The 18,451-nt window shown below is 38.3% G+C and overlaps 1 protein-coding gene across 4 annotated transcripts in view; it reads left to right on the forward strand.

Moving 5' to 3' along the window:
• Positions 1–18,451, forward strand: part of LOC107730716 (EMI domain-containing protein 1-like) — a 75,061-nt gene that overhangs the window by 12,766 nt on the left and 43,844 nt on the right. For all 4 annotated transcript variants that reach the window (XM_016541603.1, XM_016541602.1, XM_016541605.1 and 1 more), the window contains exon 3: positions 3,544–3,647. In XM_016541603.1, coding sequence (XP_016397089.1) covers positions 3,544–3,647 — 104 coding nt within the window. The remainder of the gene's footprint in view (positions 1–3,543; positions 3,648–18,451) is intronic.

An 18,451-nucleotide genomic window follows, 5' to 3' on the forward strand; every position in this document is an offset into this window, starting at 1 on the left:
GGGGCCTGGCTCGCGTCTTCCGCTGCGGCTGCACCCAGGGTCCGTGGTGTCCCGGCGCCGGAGTGAAGGACATCTGGGAGGATCGCGTCCTGGGTGCACCGGGCCTGTGCAGAGAAACACACGGAGTAGAGGTGGTGGGAGAGTTAGCAGTGTGCTGTATACTTACCCCGAACTTGTTAGCGTCAGCCCGGGATGTTTCCCTCTCCGCTCTCTCAGCTGGGTCTGCCTCTCCACCAGGTCGCGGATCTGTTTCTCCATGGCCTCCAGCAATGTAAGCGAGATTAGCGGCAACCATGCTGGCAATGCTAACGGGCTATATGCTAATAGCGGACTCGCGAAATCAAAATAGAACTAGTGATAACAAGGCGCTCTGATTGTTTTTGTTGTAGAATACGATAGGGGATATATTCACACGTTATATAAACGAAAATGATGGTGTATAAAATAGATTTTAAGATAAAAAAAATAGAAGATAAAGAATTAACTTAATGGAGCTCAAACTCAAAACACATGGCAGCAACAAACAGGAAGTGACGTATCAGTGTGGAAAGGACTGAAAGACATCACCAATTACAAGATACCGTCTCCCAGCCTTGTGTTGAATCAACAACTGGCCAACCATTTGAATGAGTTCTATTGCAGGTTTGAAATGGTGCCTTTCCACTGCGTGGTACGACTCGGCTCGGCACGGCTCGGTTTGCGTTTCCACTGTAGTTTAGTACCGCTTTAGGGTGGGCAGGATTATTCACATGTCGTTGTAGTTGCGCCACCTCTACTGCCGCGACTCCTGAAAACCTTTTTCATTCCACGTCGCCCCATCAAACTCTCACTGGATGCGCTCCTCTGCTATCAACGAGTGGAAAGTCTGTACTTCCTCAACAGACAACGAAACAGTCATTTTTTGGTTGTTAAAAAAAGGTGCGCTCGTTCAAAACAGTTGTGTTCGATCGTTCGCTGGCTGTGCTGATTTAAATCTAGCGGGTCTGTTTTGTCTCTCTGTGTCGCAAGTTCAGTGACGCAGGTAGTGACGATTCTCTCCGGCCAATCAGTGATCAGCAGAGTATACACATCACATTTTGGTAACGGTACGGTTCACTTGGAACCTCAACCGAGGTGGTACTGAAAAAAGTACCAGGTACCAGGTACTGTACCCAGTGGAAAACCTCCCAAAAGTGAAACGTACCGTGCCGTACCATGCAGTGGAAAAGCGCCAAAAAACCCTGTCTCACACCCCACACCCATTCTGACCTTCTCTCCATGGATCTATTAACACCTCCATCAACCCCCCTCTCCCCCTTCCTGCTCTTCGGGGTCTGTGAAAGGGATATGCGTCAGGTCTTCCGGAAACAAAAGACAAGAAAAGCAGGCCCAGACGGTGTTACACCAGCCTGTCTGAAATCCTGTTCTGACCAGCTGGCCCCTATCTTCACACAGATCTTCAACAGAACACTGGAGCTGTGCGAAGTCCCTTCCTGCTTCAAACCACCATTATGCCCATCCCAAAGAAACCCAAAATCACAGGACTGAATGACTACAGACCTGTTGCTTTAACGTCTGTGGTCATGAAGTCATTTGAAAGACTGGTGCTGGCCTACCTGAAGGACATCACTGGACCCTTACTGGACCCCCTGCAGTTTGCTTACCGAGCAAACAGGTCTGTGGATGATAGAGTCAACATGGGACTGCACTACATCCTGCAACATCTAGACAGATCAGGGACTTATGTGAGGATCCTCTTCGTGGAATTCAGCTCTGCCTTAAACACTATCATTCCCTCCTCCTGTCCAAATTAACCCAGCTCTCTGTGCCCACCTCCATCTGTCAGTGGATAACCAGCTTCCTGACAGACAGGCAGCAGCTAGTTGAGGCTGGGAAAATTCTCATCCAGCACCCACACCATCACCACTGGTGCCCCTCAAGGATGCGTGCTCTCCCCACTGCTCTTCTCCCTATACACCAACGACTGCACCTCTAAAGACCCCTCTGTCAAGCTCCTGAAGTTCGCAGATGACACCACACTTATCTGCCTCATCCAGAACGGTGATGATGAGTCTGCTTACAGACAGGAGGTTAAAGAGCTGGCTGTATGGTGCAGTTATAACAACCTGGAGCTGAACATGCTCAAAACAGTGAAGATGATAGCGGACTTCAGGAGGATCACCCCTGCACTCCCACCACTCACCATCATGAACAGCACTGTGGCAACTGTGGAGTCATTCAGGTTCCTGGGCATAACCATCTCTCAGGACCTGAAGTGGGAGTTCCACATTCCACATTTGACTCCATTGTCAAAAAGGCCCAGCAGAGGCTGTACTTCCTTCGCCAGCTGAGTAGTGTATCAGTTCTACTCTGGAGTCATTGAATCCGTTCTCTGCACTTCAATAACTGTCTGGTTCAGCTCAGCTGAAATCAGACCTTAGAAGATTGTAGCAGATAGTCCAGACTGCTGAGCAAATCACTGGTACAACCCTCCCCACTCTCCAAGAACTGTTGGGTGTGAGTAAAAGTGAGTAAAAGAGCCGGCAAAATCATTCTGGACCCCTCACATCCAGGCCACTTACTTTTTGAACTGTTGCTGTCTGGTCGGTGCTACAGAACAATGAGCACCAAAACAGCCAGGCATAAGAACAGCTTCTTCCCTCAGGCAATCCATCTCATGAACAGTTAACTTGGCAATAAACATGTAATACTCAACACTATTTATACATTTATTTATTTTACACACCATACTTCTTATTCACATTTCCATGCATTTGTACATTTTATTCCTGTACACACAAATACCATATATTGTCTATTTTTATATATTGTGTATTTTTTAAATATTTGTTGTTTATTATTATTTCCTATTTACTTATTTTTACTATCTGTCTTGTAACTGTAATCTGATTGTGCTGTGGAAGCTTCTGTCACCAAAACAAATTCCTCGTATTTGTAAACATACCTGGCAATTAAGCTCTTTCTGATTCTGATTCTGAAGTATATACGCTTCAGTATATATTTTTAAAAATATTTGTAAAGTCATCTCTTATGCTCACCAAGGCTGCTTTTCTTTGTAAACAGTTAGTTGTAAAAACAGTGTGAAATATGACACTTAAAAATAAAATAACATTTTAAAATGTATTTTATTCCAGTGATCATAAAGCTGAATTTTCAGCAGCAATTACTCCAGTCTTCAGTGTCACATGATCCTTTAGAAATCCTTCTAATTTGCTGGTTTCTGCTCAAGAAATAGTTCTTATTATTATCAATGTTGAAAACATTTGTGCTGCTAAATATTTTTGTGGAAACTGACTAACATATAACCATAAGTCTTTCTAGAATACTTCTCCGGTTTCCATAATTAAGACAATTTAACAATTAAATAATGATAATTTTTTACTGAATAAATAATATTATAGAATGAGAAAGCTACAATGCTAGCTGCATTGTGAAAAGAGGTGTCACCGATATTTTCATTGTTGAGTGAACTCTATAGTGTTTTTTAGTGTGAAAATATAATAAAACTTTCAAACTGTCTTACATTTTATGTGTGTGTTGCAGCTATCGCACTGTGGTCCGGCCATCCTATAAAGTCGTGTACCGCACCATCACCTCTCTGGAGTGGAAATGTTGTCCTGGATACAGCGGATCTCAGTGTGAGGAAGGTAGGACTGACCGGTGACATTAGTTGCATCCCAATAAAGAACTAAACATAGTTATGAAGAAGGAATCTCTATACCGTGTCTCTTTGTCAGCGCTGGGAAATCTTTCTCTGGGAAATAACTTTGTGTAAATTAAAAAACGTATAAAGTCGTCAAACTACAGTCAAGCTACTGAAACTAGTTTTCAAAAGAGTAGATTATAAAATCAACTATCAGATAATAAAACTATTTTTTTTCTCTGGCCCAAAAAGATAATGGATCTTAATTTGTGTGACAGCATGTAACTTATACTGAATAAAACACATACATTTGTAGTTAAAACCAAGCTAATGAAAACACTCCAAGCAGCATTTGACTAAATCTGACAAAATTTTTAATATCTATTATTTTTTAAACATGAAATATTGCATAAGGACTGTGTATTTTTTTAATAGGTTTATTAAAGGGGTCATATGATGCTGCTAAAAAGAACATTATTTTGTGTATTTGGTGTAATGAAATGTGTTTATGGTCTGACCGAACCATTTCGTTAAAAATAAATCTGACTTCCCAATGCTACTTGAGAGAGAATATATTTCCTCTTTTACTTGGCTGTGTGCACAACACACTGTGACAAATAGCATCTATGTAGCATTTCATCATGCTGCTCATTGGAAAATGTTGCTGGAAAAAGCTACACTATTTTGGAAACGACTAAACTGCTGTCGCATGCCTGAAGAAAAAAATAACTTAGTAGTGTCACTTCTCTTAGTAGATATTCCCCAACACTGCTCATAGTGCAGAACTAGACATCACCTGGGAATGGGAAATGATCCACAAGTGTTTAGGGTCTGTGAGGCAGCCATATTTGTTATTTATTGTTTATACAGGCTCACACAAGGAGATCACCACACAACTATTGTCCTGCCCTGGCCACAGTTCACGTCTGACTTTGACTTCTCGTTCACTCCACTGTCACTGTTTGTAAACCATGTCCCACTGACAGGAGAGCAAATAGTGGAGAAGACAAAAGAAGAGAAACAGGATGGATGGCTATTGTGTGATGGCGAAAGATTGCATGTGTGTGAGTGAGTGTGTGATTAATGTGAGCGTGTGTCTCAGCTGTGTTTGTGTGCTGTTTCTGGCTGCTTTGCTCTGTGACTGTATGTGTGTGTGTGTGTGTTTGGCTGCATTCTCTGAGTGTCAGCCAGAGCCTCATTGTGAGTCGTGCTGGGAGTAACTGTGAGGACCAGCCAGCAGCCATGAGAGTCTTCTGTCCTCTCCCAAATGAACTAGGTCTTGTGTGATCTGGCAAAAGTTGGGCTTTATAAGCTGTTGTTTGAACCAGCTGTACCCACTGACCCACTAGTAGTTTTTAAGTTGTGTTTGGACACTTTTAAGCACCGCTAAATGATTTAATGTGTCAGGCATTGCCAGGGTGGCATGTCTTCATTTGACTGAACTATAATTTACTTTTATAGACAGGTTTGGCTTTAATGCGCCCTGTAAATTGCTTTGAGGGATCTTAATGCTGCACTGTGTCTGTCATGTGGTTGGTTGTTTGTGTGTGTGTGTGTGTGTGTGTGTGTTTGTATGCTAAAATGTCAACTGGTAGCAGTATGCTAACTGTACTTACTACTTCCTGTCTGTGAGGCAAAATGGTGTTTCTTTAATCCACGGCAAAAGGCTTTGTCTATATGGAGCTCTTTTTCTTTCCCTGGGTAATAACAGGAGCATGTACACACAGCATTTTAATAATTTTTAAGTAATTTAGTTCACCCAAAAATCTACTCTCCCCCATGTTGCTCTACGTATGATTTATGTTTTTTTCTTTGGAAAACAAAATATGTTTTGTCCAAGCTGAAACCAATTTGGTTCCAATTCACAAGATTTCAATTAGATTTTATTTAATGGTTTAATTTGATTTCATTCATTCTTTTGATAATTAATTCATACTTTGATTCAATTTGATTTTAATCAGATTCAGTTAGGTGCATTTTTCTGTTATAATCTGTTATATTGTGCTTGCATATAAAAAAAACTCAGATAATCCTGTGAAATATACAAATTCATACATTCTTTTTTTATGTTGTTTAATAAAGATTACATAAATTCAGATTAATTGATGTTTATTCAGTGACTGCACAGATGGATGTACTAAATTAATTCAGTTAATAGTCTATCAGACTGATTTAAGCAGTAACTTCTATTTTTGTGATTCTTTTTCAATGATTAATTAAAGGGATAGTTCACCCCAAAAATGAAAATTCTGTCATCATTTACATGTCGGCCTCAACCCATAAGACTTTAGTTCATCTTCAAAACGCAAATGAAGATATTTTTAAAGAAACCTGTGTGATTTTGCCCCCATTTAAAGTTACTAGAATGAATGAACTGAAAATTTCAGTCACTGTTACTGAAACTCTTACTCCTGTAACTCTAAAATGAAAGTCTTATGGGATTTTGGGTGAACTATTTCTGCTGTCAGATTCATAAAAAAACAAAACACTGACCATTTAGTAGTGCTATTTATCTCATAGATGCACACTATACAAGTAACTGTGTGAACTGAGTTGATTTGGTTAGAGAATCCGTTTGACCTGAGAGGGCAAATCCAAACTTGATGACTGCATTAATAGTTTGCTATTTTGGGAATGAGTTTACTTTTATCCGAAGATGAAACTGCACAGACAAACCCACACACACACCACTCCAAAATGCAAATCGTTCTATTTTCACACAATTACATACCCCAAGGCATCAGACATCCATGAAATGAGAGATAAAGTGGGTGAATTAAGTTTAATCTGTTCCTCATAAGAAAGAGATGATGAAATGGAGAGAGGATACTGCCTCAAGTGGGATGCTGTGAGGCCTGTGAACACTAATGTCTTATCGGTACCATGTGCGACAAACTCTGATCACAGACACCCCTGAGTGGAACTGACAGCTCCGTTCTGTCTCTTTCTGTCTTTCTGACACCACAGTTTACAGTGGGCTTCAGCACCCTCAACACATCGCTCATGTCACTGATGCAATACACTATAGTGAGGAACAGAATCTAGAAAGCATGTTGTGTATGCAATGCATGAACATTTATTAGTGTCTGGAATATCAGACCGTGGAGAATAAGCTTTATTCTCTCATATATGGTGAGATGTACAGTCCAGACAGCCCCCACATCATCTTGTTTTATAACACTGTCTGTTCTGTGTTGTTGTAGGATCAGTTAGTTGTGTTCTGATGTGGGGTGTGTGGAATGAGGAAAGAGAAATATGCTGCTTCGGTCAAACAATATCTCTTACACATCACCTTCACTTTAAAGCAGCATTATTCAAGTAAGCCAAGAACTTCTCCTTAGTGCAACAAAAACTACTAGCTATCTGCAGACAGCAGTTCAGCGATATAGTATAATATATTATTGGTACATAAAACATCAGCCATACAACATTCTTTTTTTATTTGTCATGAGAAACACTTACATCTAGCAGAAAATTATTAAAATTGGGATATTAATTGAAGAGGCCTGCTTTAAAGAGTTGATTGTGGATTAAGATTTCTTTTACTTTTGTTCATTTTTGGCCCAAAACACTTTATTTTGCTCTCATACTTGCAATCTCTTGTTCTTTTCTCATTAGTTCTCCCTCTCTCAGCGGCGTCGTCTGAACTAGTAAAAACATTACATCACTGATAAGACACAAAAACATATTTGAAGTAACTGTCAAGCTTTTATCTGAAGTGCATTGCATAAAGATCAGCGTTCACACATTCACACACACATACTGTACACAGATTTTTGAAGCTCCGTTAATGAAGACCACTTCAAATCTTCTCATAAGTCATTGTTGTAGTGTTGTAAGTCATTTGGACAAGCTACACTACCATTCATACCATTTCACATCAGTGTTTTTGAAAGATGCCTCCTACGCTCACCAAGGCTGCATTTATTTGATCAACATTAAAAACAGTAATATTTTGAAATATTATTGCAATTTAAAACATCTGTTTTCTATTTTAATATTTTTTTTTAATGTAATTTATTCCTGTGATGGCAAAACTGAATTTTTAGCAGTCATTGCTCCAGTCTTCAGTGTCACATGATCCTTCAGAATCATTGTATCAGAATATGCAGAATTCTAAAAACAGTTGTGCAGCTTAATATCTTGTGAAAACTGTAACACTTTTTTTCTTTGATGAATGGAAAGTAAAAAATCTACTAAAAAAATACATTAAAAATCTAGATGTGTAGCTGTTTAGTAAACACCTGAGATTCGTTGTATGGTATGGGCAGTTCTGATATAGTTGTCTGTTTTTACATACAGTGCTGTGTGTAAGTATTTCAGATGAGGCAGTTACTGTATGCGCTCACAGGATTCTGTCACAGACATCCAGCACACAGGATGTTTTATAAACTGTAAACCACTTTCTGCTGTTCTGTACCTTCTGCTCTGGTTTTGTATTGTTTTGGTTTACTCCTAAAGTTGGCAATGAATTTTTTAGTTTCTCATCTATTAGTCTTATGTATCACTGCATATTTTCCAAAAAATCTTATGAACCAGAGCAGATCCTTCAGCCCTCATATTATGAACGTGATCCTTTGCAAGCTTGCTGAAGGCCTTGAATGAGTTGTGGCTTCAAAACAAGCATTGTTTACTCTCTGGAGGCTTTACACATTACGTTCTTTATCTCTGCTGAATTCTTTACGTTATTTCCATGCTCATTCCCAGCTCCTTAGCTCCCTTGCCGCTCTTCACACTTTTTATTTGAATTCTAATCAGCACACAGATCCTTTGTATTCGGGGTACAGGCGGCGTATACAGACAGATTGTGTTTAGTGCTCTCAGGACAGGGTATCTTATATTTCACAGGGGGGATTCTAGCTATGGTTAGCGAAACACATCCTCCTGACCTGACCTCACTCATGGATAAAAGTTTCTGCTAAATAAATGATTCTGAATTGTAATTGTAAGCAAGCCCTTAATGGATATCTCCTGTTAATCTGTATTCATTGGAAGCAACAAAAATACCCCTCACGCCAACCCTGCACAATTTATTTGATGATTTAAAAACCCAAAGATTAAATGCACTGAACAAATTACATCATGTATTATGCGTGAAAAAATGAAATACTGTCTATCGAGGCTTTATGTCAAAATATTGTTCAGTCATATCTGCTTTCAGCTCAGTTTATTATTTCAACAGAGCTCCACAGATTATGTTGTTGATAAGCGTAATGACCTAACACTTGTTAAATCATTTTTTCCCCCCTCGGTGTCTCAGTGTTTTTAGAAGATTTCTCCACAGACCTTTAGTATTTTACTTAAATAAATGATGAGGATTCATTCTGAGATGTTTATATTCATACACATTAACTCTTCACCCTACTCAAATGTGTGTGTGTGTGCGCGCACGCGTGCGTGCGTGCGTGTGTGCGTAAAAGAAACTGACTGACAGTCAGCGAGTGATTGAGAGGAAGTGAACAGCTTGTGTGTTTGTCGTGTGGGAGGACGTGTTGAATTAGCACGCTTGTCTCAGATGTGCGAAGGGCCCCGTATCAAACTCCGCCCTTTGGTCAAAGTGAGGCTGTGCGCTTTTGATGCACTAATTACCTGCTCGGCTTGCAGGCATGCGATGGCCGCTTTAAAGCCACAGAAATGTAATCTGTGTTTTCACAGCTCAGCTCGGCTTATCGGGGGGTTCCACGCTAAGCTCTTACGCTTCAAACATCAGTTAGTTACACACACTCACTATGGAGGCAGTCAGCTGGGAGCGTTTTTTGGCTCTTTTTTAATTCTTTTCATTCTGGGATGATTTAAGTTGTCCTTAATGACTTGGGAAAGGGCCAAACCCTCAGGCAGAGCCTCCTGCCTGTCTTTGTGTTAGCCAGTCAGCTTTGTGTGGCTGCGGTGTGTTTATACTCCTCAAGTGAGGCACTGCATGTGTAAGCGTGTGTGGGAGATATGAGGTGTCAAGAAGTGCATTGTGCAGCTGTTGTGTCTGTGTACATTTGTACTTTGCGAGCATCAACTAACATTCTGAACGAACATTCTGAACACACACTTTGAATGAACATTCTTGAAGACAAACTGTAAATTAACATTCTGAATACACACTTTGAATGCATACTTAATCAACACTATTCATACAAGAGTGCACACTATCAACACACGTTATGAACAAATTCTTAATGCACATTGTAAATTGCCCATCAGCAGCCTATGAAGTCATATTCAACTGAGACTTGTTATAGCACTTGTATATCATTGCTCTTTTGTTGATTTTGATTGCTTCCATTGTCCTCATTTGTAAGTCGCTTTGGATAAAAGCATCTACTAAATGTAAATGTAAATGTCAATGTAAATGTAAATATTCTGTCTTTCACCCCACATCTTCCATCTGCATTACTGTAAACTTTGTAAGTTTAGATGTGTGAGCTGTTTGTTATTCTAAAATCTTGCTGCCTGTTCTGTATATTGTATATTATTGCAATGATTCCCTTCTTTTCCTTTCTCTGCTCTGAGCTGTCCATTCCTTCCCAAGGCCCCAATCAATCTGCGGGATGACATAACCCACCTGCTGAAATTAGTGTGAAATCTATGCTCTGTATAAACCAAGAAATTTCAGGTTTAACAGGCCCATCGCTCTACATTCCACCACATAAACTCAAATAGGAAGTGTTGCATTGCACAGAGCCCCACTGGAGGAAGTGAAGGTCTGGTCATGTTTAAATAGTGTTCCCGGTTGTTAGTTCAGTGTCCAGTATTGTTCATGTCTACGTGAGTTTCCTTTATGTTATTAAACTTCTCTGGATTGATGTACTCCTCGTCTCCCTCCGTTCCTTGCTCCGCACTCCACTCAGTAGTGCAATCGTGACAACGGGGCCTTGGCATCAAAAAAAAAATCTCAGCCATTTAATTTCTTTTCTACCTGTTGTTTCTTGCCTTTTTTCTGTTGTTAAATGTATTGAAACAGAGGTTTGTTGCTACACATACATCATATCTTGTTTGTGCTGTGTTTTGGTTTTATTGTTGTACTTTTATATGGCCCTGTAAAACTTAACTATGCATCTGCCACATGAAAAGGCATTGCAGTGTTTTATATTAGAAAGAAGATTAGAAAACCTGAAAACGGTTTCTTTGTCTCTTGTTTCCCACCTCCCTTTTCTCCCTCCTGTGGTCGTCTGAGACTGACAACCACAAAAGTCTTCATCTGCGGCAAGCGGTTATGAAGTCATTCACATATTCAAATTATCTTGTGGTTGCCAAGAGCTCATTTAATCCTGAGCCGCTGATTAAGCAAAGACACAAAAACCCGTGTTTCTTTGATGTCATTTGCAAACATTTGTAAGTGTGTGTTGGTGTGTGCATGTGTCTGGAACTGTGTGTGCTTAGATGGTAGTAGAAAGATGGTTGTGATTAGAGGCATATTTTGGATGAGCTTTACATACACACATGCTTATTAGAGCCACGCTCTGCAGCAGTGCTGTAGAAACTTATAGGATAAAAGGATTAAGAAGAAACCGGGTGACCGCAGTGGGTGTTGTGTTACAGTGTTACGATTGTGCATTGAACGCTGTCTATATTTTCTGAATATAAATTAGGTTTGGCTGAAAATGGTGTTCTGAGTGTTTTTAGCATGTTGCTATGCAGTTTCTAGGGAGTTTTGGGTGGTTGCTTACTGGTCCAAGTGAAAATAGCCCTTGTGCACTGTTTTGTATGATGGCTCATGCCCTCCTTCATGTATCACAAATATATTTAGCAGCACAACAGAGTTTTCAACATTGTTATAATTAGAAATGGAGCATAAAATCAGCATAATAGAATAATTTCTGAAGGATCATGTGACACTGAAGACTGGAGTAAAGGCTTCTGAAATTAAGCTTTTCCACCATCGGAAGAAATTACATTTTAAAATATAGTACAATAGAAATCAGTTTTTTAAATTGTAACATTATTTCAAAATATTACTATTTTATTGTTTGTTTATTTTTATCAAACAAAATCAGTCTTGGTGACCACCTTACTGGACCCAAAATTTTGAATGGTAGTGCATATCAAAAAAATCAAAAATTTTTTGTTTTACACACTTTACCATTTAACATTTAACTGATTATTAAAATTAGAATTTACCCTTATTCACAGAAAGTATACTATATCAAAGGAAACTTATTTTTTAATTTGTGATATAAAAAAAACGAATGTTTTTATTTTTATTTTTTAGAAATGTTCTATTTTCCTCCACATTTTATTAGCTGAAAAAAACAAACAAACGATCCATGACAGAGCTCTGACAGTAAATTTACACTCCTCACACATTGTATGGTGAGTGAAATTACTGTATATGCTTTAATGAGTACAGTACATTATTTTAAGTAAGTTTTTGTGTCCTGCCACAACACATATAAATACCTTAGTGCACAGTTTTAAATGCACTTGAAAAAGCAAATTTTCAACCGACCTGATTTTTTTTCCTAACAGGATAGTAAAATAGTATATGTGTCAGTACAAATGATGAAAGTCAGACGTGAGTGACTATGTGCTGAAGTTAATCTGTTATGTTGGGTTTTTAGCGACAGCATTGTTGCATTAAGAGATGATGGAGGTGCTGGTGCTCACAGAGGGATGATGGAGTTGCAGTATGCTGTGTGCATTAGAGTTTTCTGCCTGTGGTTTTGGCCAGGAGTGTGCAGTGCTGACTTCATCTTAACAGACCATATCTGTGTCAGAAAAGAGATCCATCATGAAATGCAGCAGGAAATTTAAAGTGAACTGATTTCATGCGTGTGCTTGATGATCTTGTGTGTGACTAACATAAAATGTGTGCATGCCTGTATAGTAGTAATATCTTCAAATATAACTTGTGAAGGTGCCTTCTTGTCATTCTAACCCTGTATAAGGCACACAGGATGTGTGTGCGATAATCATTTTTAATGTTGTCTTTTAACTAAACATAAAAATAATCTTTTGAATGGTAATGCATATTTAAAAAGGGAGTCCCTTCAAATTGCACTTTGTTAGTAGCTTGCATCTAACTACTTTTTAGCTTGACTGTAGTTTAACTACTTTGAATTAAAGTAGTTACTTGACAAGCTACAGTTTCAGATTAGCTTCCTTTTTTACACACACTCTCTCGCTACTGCAGCTGCCATTCTTTGTTGGCAGTGATGGTAGTAAATCACTTTAATAGACTGTGTGTTGTGACATAATGTGTACGGAGGGATCTGGACTCCGTCCTGCCACCAGCCAATGAGAAGGCTCGCTGAGAGTTTTCTGAGATGCCAATGGATGGGACATGAGAGTAGAGGCGGGGTTATTCAGCACTGGTAGGATGATGACTGGGTCTGTTATTTGGGCTGGACGTGTTCCAGGGCGTCTGTCTTACAAACTGCCTCACACACACACCTGAAGTAGAGGACAGTGTGAGTGTGCTCTACAGAAGATTTTAACCATTTCTGGAAATTAACCAGTCTAGCTGGAGTCATGCTGGTCTTGAACTCTTGTTGTATTTATAGGGCTGATGTTGAGGCTTTGAACAGCTTAGCTTTTCCCACGCCAGAGTTTGAAGTATCAAGCTGGCTGGACAAAAGTATCTTTTATTTGATGGCAGTTTCTGTTCCTGCTTATCCTTTTGGATAAACCACTGGTTCAAATTTATTAGAGGCCAAGTTATAATGTTTAAAAACTGGATAAACAAAAGGTCTTGTTTTGGTAAAGATGAGTTTGTTGCATGCCGCAAGGTCCTGTAACTGCCGTATAAAGGATCGATTTTAGTTCCAGATGGAAAGACAGTGTGATAAAGGCTCCCCGTCTATTTTTCACTGCATCACGATATCTTTTCCCTCTCTGTCATCACAGAGAAAGAGCATGATGAAGGATAAGCGAGTGAAAGGCTGGGGAAATCCAAAAATACACGTTTCCTATGACTGCTGCCAGGTATCAGGGCCGCAATAAGTCAATCACTCTCTCACTCTCTCTTTTTCCCTAACGCTCTAACTCATTGTCAAGGTTGACATTGTGTTCACTTTGGCAGAGGCTCCTAAAGGGTTTACATTGCAGTTCCGTCCGAGTCTCTGGTGAAAAATGATTATTGTAGGGCACTTGGAATGAAAGAAAGGCAGAGAGAGAGGAAGAGCAACAAAGAAAGATGGAGCTTTCAGTTTGCTGTGAGGAAGGGGAGGTTAGTATAGTCACGTCAGCGATCATGTTTTCTCAACATTATGGAAGAGTAAACAGACACCATGCTAATATTTAGAAACATTTAATAATTTTACCTTGCTGTTTTTTAAAATTAAACAGTTTCACTATAAAAACATACTGTAAGTTTTAGAACCCAAAACTCTAATGCAATAAGACCATCTATTGAAACTAAGCTGTAAAAGCAGCTCATTGCAAAAACATTGGATCTCTGCTGTCAGACAGTCAAATATATTAACATACGGCAACTTACATTTGCATGTCTATTATTACGTCAACGCTATTGTTCCACTTGGCATGTAATCAAGTCCACATGGAATTTGTGCCTGCAGAACTAAAGAGAAGAATGATGCAGTGCCATTTTTTCCTAATTTTTTCTTTTATTTTTGATGTTTAATGTTATACATTGTTTAAAAATTAGTTTGTTTATTTGTGTTTTTATACAGTGCAGTTCAAAAGTTTGGGGTCTGTAAGATTTTTTTCATGTTTTTGTAAGAATTCTCTTATGCTTATTTATGCTCATGCTCTTTTCCTGCATTTGTTTGACCAAAAACACAGTAGAAACAGCTCTATTATGAAATATAATTACAATTTTAAAAAACGGTTTTCTATTTTATTATATTTTAAAATATAATTTATTCCTGGGATGGCAAAGCTGAATTTTCAGCAGCCATTACTCCAGTCTTCAGTGTCACATGATCCTTCAAAAAATAATAAGTTTTAATTCATATTGACTGCGACATGGTAGGCTTAAAGGGGTCATATGATGCGATTTCAAGTTTTCCTTTCTCTTTGGAGTGTTACAAGCTGATTGTGCATAGATAAGATCCCTGAAGTTGCAAAGACTAAAGTCTCAAAACCAAAGAGATATTCTTTATCAAAGTTAAGACTCTGCCACGCCCCCCTAAAACGGCTCGTTCTAACACGCCCCCACATGTCTACCTCACTATGTGGAAATATTTGCGTAATGCGCCCAAATGTTCACGCAAAGAAAGAAGGCGTGGTTTCAGTAACCGCAGTTAGTGTTGAAGCAGCCATGTCAGGGAGACTCTGTGTGTTTCTAGGCGAAAGCAAAAGCACTTTATTTGGCCTTCCGAACGTAGATGCATTTAGGAATCTTTAAGATTACTTACAACAGAACAGCAATGCATTTTATGGACGACCGTTTCGTGAACCTAGGAGAGGAGGTAATTCTGACTTTGCTATGACAATCTGGCGCTTCTGAATCAGCTACTGTTTTGTTATTAGTTTAAGTATTTGCTATTGACTGTTCAAATGCGGAGTTTTGCGCATCGTGTGTGTGTGTGTGTGCGCGACTCTGTTCCCCTTTCGGGCTCTGTCTTTACATTTATTTTGAAAGATGAAGCTCGCGATTATGGAAAGGGGGCGTTACATTTCCGACGAGTGCTTGGGTCAGCTGGCCAATCAGAGCAGACTGCTCTTGTCGGAAGGAGGGACTTTGTAGAAAACGAAGTGTTTGAGAGAGGCGGGGCATAGAGGACCTACAATAATGTACAGTATTTGAAAAATAATGTGTTTTTTGAACATTAAAGCATGTCAACATATTCTGTTACACCAAATACACAAAATAATGATCTTTAAAAAAGCATCATATGACCCCTTTAAAGGCACAATAGTGGAAAAACAGTCTATTTATGGTCAGGGAGTGGGTAAAACTGAATTATATTTTTGAAGAAACCTCAGAAAACATTAAAAAAAAATATATGAAATGAGCCTTTAATAATTTCGATGTTTAGAAACTTGAGTCTTTTGGGCAAAACAATGTGGCTGTCAGATTGCCACAAACTGCTATTTGTAACTATGACAGGTGGTCCAAACAAGCCCAAATATAACTGAACACTGTCATAACAGTCACTTGCACTTTTGGGCTAGGCAAACCAGTTTTTATGTTTGGTGGATGCCTCCCAAAAACAGAGATACATTTTTCTTGTGTATGTAGAGTACATATATAGTTATGGTTTGAGTGGCAGCTAGGTTTGAGTGTTATGGGAACTCTATGTCTGTTTTGGGCCGTGTTTCTCATTTCTTTCCACTAGACCCAACATGTGAAAGAGAAGTCAGTGGTGAACCTCTGAGTGTCTGAATGATAGGGCCCAGCCCGTATGGCCTTTACACTATCATTAGAGCAGTGTAGATTAGTTTGGTTTGTGAAATGATTTTAGATTCTTGGAATTCTATACTTGTACAGGACGATGCCAATGGATTTAGCCTGAGATTTGTTATAGAATATGATTGAGAATCTTTCTAGTGTTTGTTTGTCTTTTCTTCTACTATATATATAATATTTATATTATTGTCATTTTCTTTTTTTCTTGTCTTCTTCACAAATCATTCTAATATGCTGATTGGAGCTTAAGTAACAATTCTTAATATTATCAATGTTGAAAACAGTTGTGCTGCTTAATAGTTTTATGGAAACAATGATATATTTGTTTAAGATTCTTTGATTAATAGAAAGCTCAAAAGAACAACTTTTTTTTGTAACAATGTAAATGTCTTTACTGTCTATAAAAACTTTACTTTAAAAAAATCTTACTGACCTCAAACTTTTGAATGATAGTGTATACATAGACGTACCATTACTTTATGGTTTTCTCTGCACATTTACATTTATTTGAGAAATTATTGTATTAAATTTTTTTTTCAATTGAACAGACAAACTGTACATTCTCATTTACTCATGAATTCATTAGTTTCTTTATATTTTATCATGCAGACCATGTTTGCTCAAGTTTACTGCACCTTATCAAAATCCAAAACCTTTTCATGATCTCTTTCAGTGTTTGTTTTATGAATGTGACTGTAATTTCCCTCTCCCACATTAATCTGCTGATCTCTTTCACATCGCACTAGTGCCAGCCTGTAGTCTTATCTCCCACACATTGGCACCACACCCGGCTCTTCTTTTAAACATGCTTTCTCGCACAGAATGGGGCCCCTTTTTTTTTTGCCGTAGAGGGTTGTGTCATTCCACCATGGGGGGGAAGATTAGAGATGTTCCGGTGCATGACATGCCTGTGCAGAGAATGAAGTCCTAGTTAAGTGCAAAATGTTAAATCTCAGTGTCTGAAATGTGCATTGTGAAAAGTCCACTTGAGTGCTAGACCTTTTGAGGAGATTATTCCACCAGAAACAGTCAGGAACAGCACCAACCTTACAGTTAGACTTCTTTCTCTGAGGTTGTCTGGTTCAGCTCTTTCTGGAGCTTTTATAGGCTAGTAGTCCATCTAACCACAACCACAAAGTCTGACACCCACAATGAATCACATCAGATCTTCAGATAAAGCTCCTTCACCCACATCGCTCAGACATCCAGTAGCATATATCAAGTCTTCCCTAATTACGATAACCCAACAACCCCACACACAATATATGGAAAAGACATTTTCTTGCAGAGACAGCATGATTTCATTTTCCATTTGCCCAAACTGTCTCATTATCTGGCCACTGGGTGAAGTCATTTGTATTCATAAAGCTTAAAGGCATCCATAAGTTAGTTTGAAAGGCCTAACCACCCTGTTTTCTTAAAAGCTTTTATGAGTCGAGAGAGCCGACTGCCAGGAAGCTGATAAAATGAAATTTGCTGAGTAGGACTGAGATATTATTTTCCTCTGTGCAATTATTCGGTATTATGGGCTCATGCTTCTTAATTAATATTGCAGCTTGAAGAGGATTATTAGGCATATAACAAAACTGTATTATTTTAGTTATTGTGAAATAAAACATTTTATCACAACATACCTACAAAAACACACTTTAAAGGGTAAAAATCTCTTTCTCTCTCTCTCTCTCTCTCTCTCTCTCTATATATATATATATAGTTCTGCTGGCTGAAACAGAACTCTCTGTTGCAGTAGCACTATCAAACGCTCCATAAACAGCCTTTGTGAGTGACTCTTAAACTTCAGAAAAAGAGAAAAAGTGCCTTGAAGTAAGTGTGTGTGTGTGTTATAGTAGCAAAAGAAAATGAAACATTGAAGAGTGTTTCTGTTTTGTATATTTGTAAGTTTGGGATTAGTTTGGGATTGTTTTCCCCCAAGAAAACTTTTATTCAACATGGATTCATTAAACTATTATAATGTTACAGGTTGAACCGATTGAACATATTGCTGTTCTTTTGAACTTTCTATTCATCAAAAAATCCTGAAAAAATATATCACAGTTTCCACAAAAATATTAAGTAGCGCAACTTTTTTCAGCATTGATAATAATAAAAATTGTTTCTTGAGCAGTAGATCAGAATATTAGAATGTTTTCTGAAGGATAATGTGACACTGAAGACTGGAGTAATGACTGCTAAAAATTTAGCTTTGCTGGAAATGAATAACATTAAATGAAATTAATTAATTTCTACTTTTAAATAATTGTTTAACTATTTTAATAATTGCATTTTAACATTAAAATAGAAAACAATTATTTTAAATTCTAATATTATTTCACAATATTTATGTTTTTACAGTATTTTTGATCAAATAAATGCAGTCTTGGTGAGAATAAGAGACTTCTTTTAAAAACATTAAAAAAATCTTTTGAACAATGTTGTTCATATGAAGAAAGTCAGCGGGTGTCACACTCGCTGTTGGATTGTACGATGGAAACGTGGATAACATAAAC

Source organism: Sinocyclocheilus rhinocerous, unplaced genomic scaffold, assembly GCF_001515625.1.
Source record: "Sinocyclocheilus rhinocerous isolate Xijiao unplaced genomic scaffold, SAMN03320098_v1.1 scaffold3595, whole genome shotgun sequence".
Classification (NCBI taxonomy): domain Eukaryota; kingdom Metazoa; phylum Chordata; class Actinopteri; order Cypriniformes; family Cyprinidae; genus Sinocyclocheilus; species Sinocyclocheilus rhinocerous.